The 13,632-nt window shown below is 35.5% G+C and overlaps 1 protein-coding gene across 2 annotated transcripts in view; it reads right to left on the reverse strand.

Moving 5' to 3' along the window:
* Pigk (phosphatidylinositol glycan anchor biosynthesis class K) overlaps positions 1–6,999 on the reverse strand; it is a 128,603-nt gene extending 121,604 nt beyond the window's left edge. For both annotated transcript variants that reach the window (XM_046443165.2, XM_058578932.1), the window contains exons 1-2: positions 6,869–6,999; positions 1,334–1,387 (exon numbers count right to left, since the gene is read on the reverse strand). In XM_046443165.2, coding sequence (XP_046299121.1) covers positions 1,334–1,387; positions 6,869–6,961 — 147 coding nt within the window. In that variant the 5' untranslated portion in view covers positions 6,962–6,999. The remainder of the gene's footprint in view (positions 1–1,333; positions 1,388–6,868) is intronic.
* Positions 7,000–13,632: the final 6,633 nt, after the last annotated feature.

Genomic DNA, 13,632 nt, shown 5'->3' on the forward strand with positions numbered 1-13,632 from the left:
ATGCATTCTGTTCAGGGAATGAAAAAATACAAATTTCTTAATCCAGATAAATTAAAAATGTTAATTCACACAAAGCAGAAATAAGGCAAAAGAAAAAAATAAGCCAATAAACAAATCTTAGTAAGAATCGAACCAATGAAAACTGAGACAAATTTAATTGTTACTCAGCAGCCAAAAAGAAACAAGTTAATGCACAGTTTACTTAGGTTTAGAAGAAAGGGCATAACCTTTCTGGAGACAATCATGTTCCACAACTTAGTATTTTTTGCCTAGGAATTTATCCTAAAGAGAAAATCAGTTAAGCTGTGCACAGTAGAGCACTCCCGTAATCCCAGCTATTTGGGAGGCTAAAGCAAGAGGATCACAAGTTCAAGGCCAGCATGGGCAACTTAGTGAGATCCTGTCTCAAAATTAAAAATAATAAGGGTTAGGGATGCAGCCTACTTGTAGAGTGTTGCTAGGTTTAATCCATCAAAAAAGAGAAGAAGAAAAAAAGAGAAAAATCAATCAAGTTCACAAAAATGTATGTAAAACAAAAATATTCAACACAACTATGATTAAATAATGAAAATTTTAGCATCTAAATACTTATCTTCAGATAATGGTATATTCCTAACAGAAACAATACAGCCTATACAAAGGATACATATCTGCATATCTACCAGCAGAGAAGGTATCCCAAAATAAGCTAAGGTACTGTAAAACAGCAGGTATTTTATAATCCCAGTTATATAAAATCTTGAATCTATTTTATGCTTATATTTTTCTTCTTTAAATGGAGAGGGGGTTACCAAAATACTGACTCTGAAATATGTGAATTGAAGATATTTCCCCTCTCTTTTTTCCTTTAATTGAGGTAAAATTCACAACATAAAATTAATCTGTCTTCTTTTAAACCTTTCCGTATTATATTTTTGAAGTTTTTACAATTATCATTAACTGTTTTGTAAACAGAAAAAACAATTATAAAAATAAAACAGCATAAATAGAGCAACTATAAACTAATGTTAGACATAGAAGATATATCCACTCATTTCCAGCTTAAAATAATTCTACATTTTATAAAATGCTTCCTTTAACAATAGCAGCCCTAGTTTATTCTTATATTTATTTACAAATTACCGCCTAACAAGTAAATTTAGGGAAAGGAATATTATTAGAATAGTTTTAGTTGATGTGGTCAATTTAAAATATAACCAACTCAAAATAAAGAATTTCTTCTAAAAAAAAAAAGAAAGAATAAATTTTATTTTCAAAAATTTGATGCATGCAAAATATTTCAGATACATAACTAATGTGAATGGCAAGGTATACAATTATAGAATATACTTACCAAAACAGCCCAGTTGTTTGTATGGCCACTTCTAAAGAATTGTTCTGCTTGATCCTATCAGTCAAAAACAGCAAAATGATTAAGAAAAAGCTCCAATTTTCCAGATAAAGACTGTTAATGGACAGTGAAGACTCATGGACTTTAATCAATATATGGAAGTTTCTGAAGATACTAGTGTTTGACCTTATGAACAAAATAAAGAACCAACTTAAATAGAAATTAGTACAAGATACTATATTGAGGGGGGGGAAGCCCTAGTTTAAGATACTATGTGGAGGTTGGGAAGAATCCCTAGTTTAAAATACTATGGGAAAAAAAATAGCCTTGAACTAGAAATCTGGAGATCTAGATTTCAGTCTTGCTTGAGACTAATTAAGCAGAGTAACCTTAATTAAGATGCTTGACTCCTGGACTGAGTATATAGCTTAGTGGTAGAGTCCTTGCATACCATGCATCAGGTCCTTACATCCTCAGCATCACCAAACAAACAAACAAACAAAACACACACACACACACACAAAAGGCGGAGGAAGGGGGGGGGGGGGAACCTCCCTTGATACTCACTCTCTTTCTATGTGAAATCAAAGGATGCCAACTCTATCACAGTGCCATTTTACTGGTCTATAAAGATATGTGTGCCTCTGCTTTAAAAAATTATTAATCATTACACAAATGAAAGTTTATTATAGAAATCACATTTTACTCTTTCCATACCTGAGAACTATTAGAGTGTTCTTTACAGAGAATATAGAATATCTGTTCAAAAGATTTTACAAGATTATCGTTCAAAACTGCAACCTCACCAGAAGGATCACTAGTTCAAGAGCAGCCCCAGCAACTTAAGGAGACCTTGATTCAAATTTAAAAAACAGAAAAGGCTGGGGATGTGGCTTAGGTGTAGAGCATCACTGGGTTCAATCCCCAGTTCTAAAAAAGAAAAACTGCAATTTCACCTCATCATTTTCTTTACCTTATTTTCCTCATTATTATATACCATTAATTCATTTACTATGCATACTATTATTTTCCCATAGGGTGTAAGCTCCAGTAGGTCAGATGCTTTAATTATTTTTCAAAAATTGGCACACAGTAAATTTTGAGTAATTTTTTACTTTTTTATTGGGGGAAGGGGCATGTAACTAGGGGTTGAACCTAGGGGGTGTTCTACCACTGAATTACATCTTTTTTTTTTTTTTGGTGAGACAGGGTCTCACTAAATTGCCCTCTGGAGTAGCTCATATTATAGACATGTATCACCATACCAGGCTTTGAATAGATATCTTTTGAATGAATACATAGTACACATGCCTTTACTGACAGTGAACAAAACAAGAATCCCCTAGAAAACTGAAACTACATGAATGATGGGTTCAGAATAAGAAACTATTACATAAAAGTTGTACCATAAAACTAAAAATTTCAAAATCTCCTTCTAGATTGTACTCTGATAATCTCTCCATTAAACTCATCACTCTGCAATGAAAATGTTTATGCCAAGAACTTCTCAAATATTAATATTTCACTTTTAGTAATATCATAGTTTTTAATCCCCATAAGAAAAAACTCCCTACTTCCCCAACCAAAACAATCACTACTCAAATTTCTCATAGAAGTCTTTTTAATCATTTAGTAATCATTGCTGTTCATTTATTAAAATCTCTGCAATTATGTTCACTCTTTAATATTGGTCACAATATTAAGTCAGACAGATGTGTTGATGCATCCATAAAAATTGCTGAATTTGGTGGGGCTGGGGCTAGGGCTCAGCAGTAGCACCCTGGCCTGGCGAGTGTGAGGCACTAGGTTTGATTCTCAGCACCATGTATAAATAAATAAAATAAGATCTATCAACAACTAAAAAAAATATAATATATATATATATTTTTTTTATTATTTTTTTAAACGACTGAATTTTTGTTTTTGTTTTTGCTGGGGGATATTATTGTAGGACTATTTGTTTTTAAAATATTTTATCTCAAATGCAGCCAAATCTTCCTCATATGCTTTTAATTTTCCATTCGTTTTTTTAAAACTGTGAATGATTTCTCTCATGTCTTGATTCTACATATAACAATTCATATCTTTCCTGTCAAAACTTCATTCACTACCTATTCCTACTATGTGCTGGGCATTTTATTCAAACTCACCAATATATTCAATTGAACACATAGTCTAGCATACTGCCACGTACCATTTCACCCATCTGTTATGGATGTTTGAATATTTGCCATCCAATACCATCTTGAACACGATATTATTTATACGTTAAAAAAATAATGGATCGAAACCATGCTTACCTCAGATCTGCTCCCAAACAGTATTAATTACAATAACAGTCAAAATGCTTGGGTTCAAATCTGGCTCTATTACTCACTAGTTGTATAAATTTAGGAAAGTCATTTAACTTCTCTGCCTCTACTGTGCTATCTATAAATGGCAATAGCATTATTTAACTCACCAAATGCAAGAATAGCGATTAGAACATAATGCACAACAAATATTAGCTGTTTTAATTATGTGGCTAACAGAAAAATTTCAGGGAGAATAAAATAAAAAGTTCTACTCAAATATGTATGAGTAGAATATACAGTTTTTTCCTCCCCATACAAACCCTTGTCTATACTATAGTTGTCTATACTATAGTTGCCCAGATGTTGAAGAAAGCAAAGTCCTATAGTGGATAAAGTATTGGCTTAGTAATTTGACGACCTCAGCTAAAATATGACTGGGTGAGATTGATGTAAGTCATTTAGCTCTTAAATGACTTTTCTGATGCAGAAAATGAGACTTGACCCAAAAAATCTCTAATGTACTTTTCAGCCCCAATATTCTTACTTCATTAAGACTTTAGTGAAAATTTTGAGGTGGTAACTCTAATTTTTTTTTAGACAATATAGTCATTATAAAGTTATTTAAACTATGTGTAGTTAATGAAGCACCTCATATGTTCCAGGTACCACATAATGTACAGTCTTAGGAAAATCACTAAAAAGCATGCTGTTTCTCTTAAGAATTCCAGCATTTAATAAGGCAGACAAGCATACAAACACATCACTTTACTATGCAACATTCATTAATTCATCACATTCATTGGACATCACGTACCAACCACTGCCCTGAGTGATTAGAATACTATAATGGGCAAAAATAGCCATAGTACTTGCCTTCAATAGGATAGCACATACTAAGCATAAATAAAAATGAACTATATATAACTCCTATAAAGCAAAGAAAATCTCTATAAAAAAAAAAAGTATAACACGGGGACTTGGCAGAAAACATTTCCCTAAAGAAATGGCATTTGGGTTAATCAAAAGATGAAGAAAGGAGGGAAGACAATTCCAAACAGAGGAAATATGGACCAATGGCAGAAGAGAGCTAAAAGGTTTGAGAAACTGAAAGAAGTTTAGTATAACTAGACATTTGAAAGGAAGAAACAGCAAAAGAATTCTAGATGTAAGCAGCGGGGTCTATGGGTATTGATGAAGATTTTTTTTAATCTGAATTATTTAAGATTTGTTCTTTACCTTTAGAATAGCAGAACAGCATTAATGGATATAACAATGACATTATCAGATGTGGATTTTAAAAAGTTATTCCAGCTGCAACTGGAGAACAGGTTGGAAAAAAGACCGACTCCTGACAAACCACTTTGGAAATTACTGTATCCTAAGTGAGAAGTATGAAATAACAATACAAAGAATGCATGGTTTGGGGGAATTGGCTCAAAAAAACAAAGGTCGAATGTTTTCTCTGATAGACACATGCTAATTCAAAATAAGGGGGGTGGGTAGGGAAGAATATAGAGTTACTTTGGATTCCATAGAAGGGAGTGAAGGGAAGGGAGGGTTTGTGGATAAGAAGGATAGGAGAATGAATCTGACATTATTACTCTATGTACATATATGACTAGATGGCTGGTGTTATTCTGCATCATGTACAACCAGAAGAATAAGAAATTATACTCCATTTATGTATGATGTGTCAAATGCATTCTACTGTCATGTATAACTAATTATAACAAATTTTAAAAGATAGAAAAAAAGAAGAAACAAGTAAAAAACACATAAAGAATACATGGGCTCTAATGGGTAACTGCTGTATTAGTTGAATGTACCAACTACAACAGTAAAGGGAAAAGTAAGAGACAGGGAAAGGTTCTACAGAGGTTGTTTTTACTGAAACTTAATAAAGGAACAGACAAAAGAAATTGGAGGTATAAAACCTGAAACTGTGAAAAAGCACAGCAACTGTGCAGCTACAAAAAACAACAATGGGGTCAGCCACAATGGCACACACCTGTAGTCCCAGGGACTCAGGAGGCTGATAGGGGAGGATCACAAATTGAAAACTAGCCTCAGCAACTTATGGAGACCCTGTCTCAAAGTTAAGAAAAAAAAAAAAAGGGTGGGGAGCGCTGGGAATGTAACTCAGTATTTAAGCTCCCCCGGTTCTGGGATAGAATCTAACTGAAAAAAAAAAAAAATAGGATTTAATGTAAAGGAGAACAGAAGCCTAAAGGAAACAAAATAAATTACAATAGTATAGACAAGAAACGACCATAGCCTGAATTACACTGGTGAAACTACAGAGGTAAAGTCACTTATAAGAGTTCAGAACACAAAATTTAGCGATAATTAGGACTCCCGGGTATCTAGTTTACCAGCAACACTTTTGGGCTACGAAATACAAGAGAAAAGAGATGTTTAGTTTTTCCTTGCCTGCCTTTCTAAAAGGAGGTGAGATAAAACTTTGGACACTGATTTCCAAACGTCTGCTGACTATCTGGGCCCCTTAATCAGCTGAATATGCAAATCTGAAAATGATGCTAGAGATCAAAATTATAGAACTGAAAAACCATCTGAGTACAGTGTTAGTAAACACATTAAAGAAGGGCGGGGAGGGGGGCGGCGCCTGGAAGGCTAGTATAAAAAAGAGTACCCATCTGACTGTTATCAAAAGAGCCTTGTAGCCAGGTGTGGTGGCGCAAACCTATAATCCCAGCGGGTCCGGAGGCTGAGGCAGGAGGGTCAAAAGTTCCAAGCCAGCCTCGGCAATTTAGCGAAGCTCTAAGCAACTTAGAGAGACCTTGTCTCAAAATTTAAAAAACAAAAAGGGATGTGGATGTGGCTCAGTGATTACGAGTCCCTGGTTCAATCCCTGGTCCAAAAAAAAAAGAAAAGAAAGGAAGGAAGAAAGAAAATCCTATTAAGTAGGAGGGAAGTAGGTACTGCACTCCGGTGTTGACATTCACCTGCCAGGAAAGACTGCACACACGTAGGAGTAAAGGCAAGTTCTCCTCTGTCTCCAAGGATTTGATTCCTTTCAATGGCCATTTTTAAAGACTAAAACTGACAGACACGATCCTGTCCGGTTCCCAGGGTCACCCTCCCCACCCGCTAGCGCTGGTGAGGTTGAAGATTCCAGGAGGGAGGCTGCTGTCAAACTACTGTGTATAGGACATCTGCTACGCGCTCGCGGCCACTACACAGCCGTCCTCCTACGGCCAACTCATCAAAATAGCCCAATTCCTACCTCGAGCTGACTAGCTGCCAAGCTTCCGAAAAACAAGAGCAACAAGGCTGCCAGGGCAGCCGCCAGCCGGCCGGGAAAGCAGGCGGCGGCCATGCTTGCCGGCTCCGCACTTCCCGTACCTGGAGGGGCGGGACGCGTGCCGTAAAGCAGAGCGGCGGGTGCGCCTGCGTTTTATTTGTTGCGACCTCCTGGAGACCCGCCCTCCGCCTGCTTTTAGGACTCAGCATTTTCAATCAAGTTTTCCCGGGAAATGAAGCGAGAATACTGGGGGATGCTGGGTTTTTAATCCTTAACTGCGTTTTCGATTTTTGTATTATAAAGTAGATGTAATATTTAAGGAAAAAAAAATGAAAGGGGAAAGAACCTATGAATCCACAAATTTTAAAAAGCGATTTCACTTTTTGCATAGTACTGCCAGTTCTTGAGAGTATATGAAGCAGGTTATGGTGGGAAGAACAAGTGTTTTGCCACAAAAGGTGATAAATTTCAAGGGGAGATATGAGTGAATGCTGCAATTCAGAGACTTGAGGCCTAATAGTAGAAGGATGTGAACATGTTTTGCTTCTTTAGTTAATTCTCTAATGTTAGAGCTAAAACCTATCTGAAAGCAACAAAGATCACATAGCTATGTGCCACCATTCTCTATATATACAGTTTTAAATTCTTGTAGTATGACCATGTTTACAAGATGCTTCATAGTCCTTACAATTTTAACATTTAATGGTAACATGAAATTCCATCCATTATTGACGCTTCAAATAAAGAAGGAATTGCCCCTCTATTGAGCAATACAGCTATTCTAAGTTTTACTGAGAAAATAATATTATAAGGAATATTTTTTTACACTTGGCATTATATCTGTTGAGTTATTTTCTTTTTGTAATTTTCCTCGAATAGGAGTCGTGGGTCAAAATATTTAAAAATGTCTTTAACAAGTACTCAGATGTTGCTTTCCAAAGTATAAAAGCTTGCAATGCTATCAGAATACACAGGCTAACACCAAATTACACCATTTTTTCCTTTAAACTCCTTGATACAAAATGTTACCTCAAGGTTGTTTTACTTCTAATTCTTTGATTACTGTCAAGATCTTGTTATTGTTTCCAAACTATCTGTGTGTCCTCTGATATAAATTTTATGTAAAACATAAATGTCTTTATAAAGCAGTATCATTAACTCTTGCGTATTTTATGCTTTTGTTTTTCCCATTCCCTGTCTCTTTCCCTTTTGTTTCATTTGCTATTGTACTTTATGAGAGGCTTAATGCTAATTACTCAAATTTAGGTTTTATATTATATGAAGCCTAGAAAGTTAATACACTACCAAGAATGCCTTTCATTTACTCATTAATTCAACAAAAACTTATTGAATGATGATAATATACAAGCAAGAAATACTTAGAACTTCTTGCACTAATGAACCTCACATTCCTGTAAGAAAAGCAGACAAAAAGAAAAATGAATACAATAAATTCACATAATGATACAAATAGGAGAAAGTGATAGAAAATGGAGAAAGGAGACACTCTTTCAGTGGTGTAGTCAGGAAAAAACTAAGGCAACTGTTTTAGTCAACTTTTTCTCTGGTATGACTAAAGATATGACCAGAGGAGGAAAAGTTTATTTGAGGGCTCATGGTTTCAGAGGTCTTAGTCCACAGAAGGCCAGCTCCATTCTTCAGTGCTTGGGGTGTGGCAGAGGAAAGCAGCTCACATCATGGTGACCAGAAGGCAGAGAGACTCCACTCAACAGATACAAATATATACCCAAAGCCACACTCTGATTCCCACCTCCTACAGCCACACTCTACCACTTCAGTTAATCCCTATAGGGGATTAAATCACTGATTGGATTAAGACTCTTACAACCCAATCATTTCTCTGAACTTTATCATTGTCTCACATGTAAGCTTTTGGGGGACACCTCACATCCAAACCATAACAGTAACATTTGATCCGAGACCCAAATGATGAGAAAGAGCTAGAAAGGCAAATCTCTGAAGGCAGCAGATTTCTAATGTTTAATTTCTTGTTTTCTTTTAATTTTGTGTTTAACTCTTAGTATCTGGAATATACTTTGGTCTGTGCTATAAGTTACTGGTGAATTATCCATTGCTATATACAGGCCACTCAGAACTTTGTGGCATGTCCTCAGAAACTCAGGGTGATGACCAGTACAGGGAGACGTGAGTTTATGGGGGCCAGAAGGCAGAGAGAGAGACTCTCTGCTATACCGACCGGGCACTACTTTTATCAAAATTGGCATCCAACAAAATTTTCTACATACTCCTTACCTTTCTTTTGTCTCATGGTACTCCTTTATTAAGTTCTATTAAGTATAGTATTTCTGGGTATTCTGTTTTCTTTCAATAAAACATGTCTATTTTGAGGCTATTTAGTTTTAAAAGTAATGGGTTTAGCACCTTAATCATTAGCTCTTGGATTAGAATATTCATTGTCATATTAAAAGAAGTAGATTTCTATTCCTCTCTCTTCTCCCCCCCCTCCCCATTTAAACTGTTTTTCAAGTACAGGCAACAGCCATCTTTACCCAGAAATGAAGGACATGTGAACAGTTGTAAACACATTCCCTATTAGAAATACTTTTTATCTATTAAAATATAATATTGTTTATAATTTGTATGGTTAGAATTATTAGCCATAGTCTGTGTTTAGATAATTTGTTTGGTTAGAATTATTAGCCATAGTCTGGGTTTAGACTGGAATTCCATTCAGTTATTCATTAACTTAAATTATCCTGAAAGTGAATTAATTAAGCATTAATTTTATAACTGAAAGAGAAAATGGGCGTCTTATTGATCAAAATTACACTAGGGGTTGGGGTTATGGCTCAGTGGTAGAGTGCTTGCCTAGCACATGTGAGGCACTGGGTTCAATCCTCAACACCACATAAAAATAAATAAATAAAATAAAGTCATTGTGTCCATCTACAACTAAAAGAAAAATATTTTAAACAGTTACACATAGATGCACACATTTCTAGCTTCTTTAATAAAAGTTTTATAGCTGAGCATTATAGTAAGTCACTCCACAAAGTCTGTCCAAGCTGTTTTTACTGATATTCTTCAATCAAATGATAACTAAGGTTGACCTTCCTAATTCCAAGATCCCTAGTGATCATAGATTATTCTTGCCTTCTTCTTTTACCTGTATGGCTTCCTTATCTTTCCTCCCCCACTCCCTTTCCTTTCTGCATCAAGAAAATTACTATGTTATTTTATTCATTCAACAGATACTCATGAAACACTGTTGTGATTTGGGTATGAGATGACCCCCAAAAGCCCTGTACTAATGCAGGAGGTTAAATTATTAGATTATGATTAGCCAAAACCTAATCAATAGATTAATTCATTTGATGGATTACTAATTTGAATGGTCTAACTGGGTGGTAACTATAGGCAGGTTGGAGGAGGTGGGTCACTGAGGGTGTGCCTTGGGGATTATATCTTGCCCTCTGGCTCCTCCCCCTCTTTTTTGCTTCTCAGCTACCATGAGGTGAGCAGCTTTTCTCTACCATACCCTTTCACCTGTTATGCCTCACCTCAGGCCCAGAAAAATGGCATCAACCCACTATAGACTGAACCTCTGAAACCATAAGCCAAAATAAACTTTTCCTCAGGTTTTTTGTCATATGAAGAAAAACTAACAAAAGCACCAGCTGTATACCAGGTGTTGTGCTAGGCATAGGCAACACATAAGAGCAGAGACTGAGCAAGTTCCTGTCCTGACAGAGTTTACAGCCTGGGGGAGCCAAACATTAAAAATAGAAGCATTTAAACAACTGTAAAATACTAGTAGGAAAGTTCCCAGTGGGAGATTCAACCATTTAAAGAAAATCCAGAGTGGGTTTCTCTGAGGAAATGAATTGAGCTGAAATTAACAAGTTACTGAGGCAAAGGAGGAGGACAGGGAAGAGATGACTGTAAAGCAGAGCAAACAATCCTTACAGATCCTTTGTGGAGGAAAGGGGCTTGACTTGTTAGACAAGCTTTTAGAATGGCATTAGTCTTGCAGTTCACAGAAGAGAACAGAGAGTGCTACAAGATAAGGGCTGAATTGCTAAGCAGGTACCACCTCCCTTGAAGGCTAGTTATGAGCCTGGATCCTAAACCCACTGGAAAGTTCCAGAAAGGGAGAGAGCATACTGACTCCAAAGAGGAGAATGGGTGCAGAATTTAGAAGGCTATTGCTACCATCCAGGCAATGGTAGCTTAGACCAGAGTATTAAGAATAGAGATAATGAAAAATGGAGGTAACCAAAAGGGATTTTAAAGTTACAACATCAGAACCTGGGGATGGATTCTATTAGGGAAGTCATAAATGACAGTTTCAAAGATGACTTTTGGAGATCTGATCTGGCCTGTACAACTGAATGCACAGTAGGTGTGCCCTTTTTTTAAAACATAGAGATCACATACATTACCTGTATACAAGTAAAGGATTTGTATACAAGTAAAGTCTGGTTTAAATATTTACCCCGAGCAATTTGGAAGACAAACTCGTGTAAACCTACTGTAAATACTTTTGTGACTAATAAAAAAATGATAAGAAATAAAATGAGTGGAAAGGATACGTTTAATCAGGATCAAAACATGACCCTTGAGAGAGATTTTTCAGTGTGTTTTGTAGTATACATTTAGTTCCTACAGGCAAGTCTGTTTGCTGCAACAGTCAAAACCCAAAGTATTTGATTGAAGCATTTTGTATCAACAGCCAAATATATTTCTTTGGGCAAGATTAAATTCAATTAAAGTAAATTAGATATATAATACAATACAAATAGAAAAATAATTAAAACAAAAGGGTTTTATTCTAGTGTATTTGTATCATTTTCTAGTTCTGATTTTGATACTAGGCCACCTTAAATTCCATTTTCACTTGGCCTGAATATGTTTCTTCCCTGCTTTCAGTGAACCACTTAACAATAGTTTATTATTCTACTGTAATCCATTTCCATCTCATGACCTTCTAATTAGCTTCAAACTAACCCTTAATAACATTGCTGCAATGCAAAAGTAGAACTTGAAAATCCTGTGCAGTCATTAAAATGCCATAGTGACCCGGTCATAAAGTTATGTCAAATGCTTTAACAGTTCAACGATTGCTTCCTCGTATAGTTCTCTCTTGTCCATCAAGAACCCAGTGGTTCTATTGAAAAAAAGCTAATTGATAAAGAATTCAGTGCTCCATGATTTGAGAATTTTTTACAAGTGCAGTTGATTTTGTTTAATTGACTTTTATTTAATTATACATCGATTTTATTCATTAAGCATCTGGTGAAATTCTCTAAAATTGCAGGGACATTTAGTAAATATTTTAATGACACCATGTATTGTAAAGTTTTATAGAAAATTGCTAGATGGATATCATTGTAGGCAGAATAATGGCTCCCTAAAGATATCTGTGTCCAAGCTGAGTGTGGCAGTGCCCTGTAGTCCTAGTGGCTAGGGAGGCTGAGATAAGGGGATCACTAATTCAAAGCCAGCAACTTAGCCAGGCCCTAAGCAATGTAAAGAGAACCTGTCTCAAAAATAAAAAGGGCTGGGGATGTGGCTTAGTGATAAAAGGCACTTGGGTTAAATCCTTGGTATCAAAAAAAAAAGCAAAAAAGTTATCTATGTTCTTATCCCTAGAACTTATGACTATGTTGCCCTACATAGCAAAAGGAAATTTGCAAGTGTGATTTATAGATAGTGAGAGGGAGATATTATACTGGATTATCAGGATTGATCCAGTGTAATCACAGGAGTCATTAAAAGAAGAAGGCAAGGAGGTCAGAGATGTGAAGATGGTAGGAGTGGTCAGAGTGATAAAGTGCCATGAGTTTATTTTCTAGAAGCTGGAAAAGGCAAGAGAATGAATGCTTCCCTAGAGCTTCCAAAAGCAGTGCAGCTCTGCCAACCCATTTTGAACTTTCAACCTCCAGAACTATAATGCATTTGTTTTAAACCACTAAATGTGTGCTTATTTGTTAAGACAGCAATAGGAAACTAATGAAAGTACTTAACCTTTAACAGTGGTTACCTCTTGAATGAAGATTGGGATCTAAGAGGACTTTTGTTCTCCATTCTTTGTTATTATTTAAAGCTTTGTGTTTTATCATGGATTGACACAGCTTTTTAAGTTAAAAAAATCATTAAAAATAGACATTATGATTGCTGTATGTATATAGGTGACTCTATGACCAGTGTGATTCTGCAATCTGTACAATTAGAAAAATGAGAAATTATACCCCAATGATTCAAATATGAATTGCCAAGATCATTGTAATGTCATGTGTAGCTAATAAAAAAATTAAATTAAAAAAAAAAACCTTCAAAAAATCATTAAAAGAAAAACTAAGCCAGGCTTGGTGATACATACCTGTAATTCCAGTGATTCAGAAGGCTGAAGCAGGAGGATCACAAATTTGAGGACAGCCTCCCCAACTTAGTGAAACTCTGTCTCAAAATTTTAAAAAGAAAAAAAAAATTTAAAGGGCTGGGAATGTAGCTCAGTGATAGAGTGCCCTGATTTCAATGCCCAACACCCCAAAAAATAAAAAGGAAAAACTAGATAACATTAAGTGAGAAAACTAGAAAATTGTACATAGAGTAATTTCTCAACCACAAAAACATAGAAAAAAATAAGCTTACTAAAATGTTATCCATTTTTATTTGGGAATTAAGAATATAGGCATTCTATTTTTATTTATCCTTATTCACTGAAGTTATTAACTGATCAGACCTGGGCTAGAGAATGTGCC

The sequence above is a fragment of the Marmota monax genome, unplaced genomic scaffold (genome assembly GCF_021218885.2).
Source record: "Marmota monax isolate L192 unplaced genomic scaffold, Marmota_monax_Labrador192_F-V1.1 WCK01_AAM20220418_F8-fsc00046, whole genome shotgun sequence".
Lineage (NCBI taxonomy): Eukaryota > Metazoa > Chordata > Mammalia > Rodentia > Sciuridae > Marmota > Marmota monax.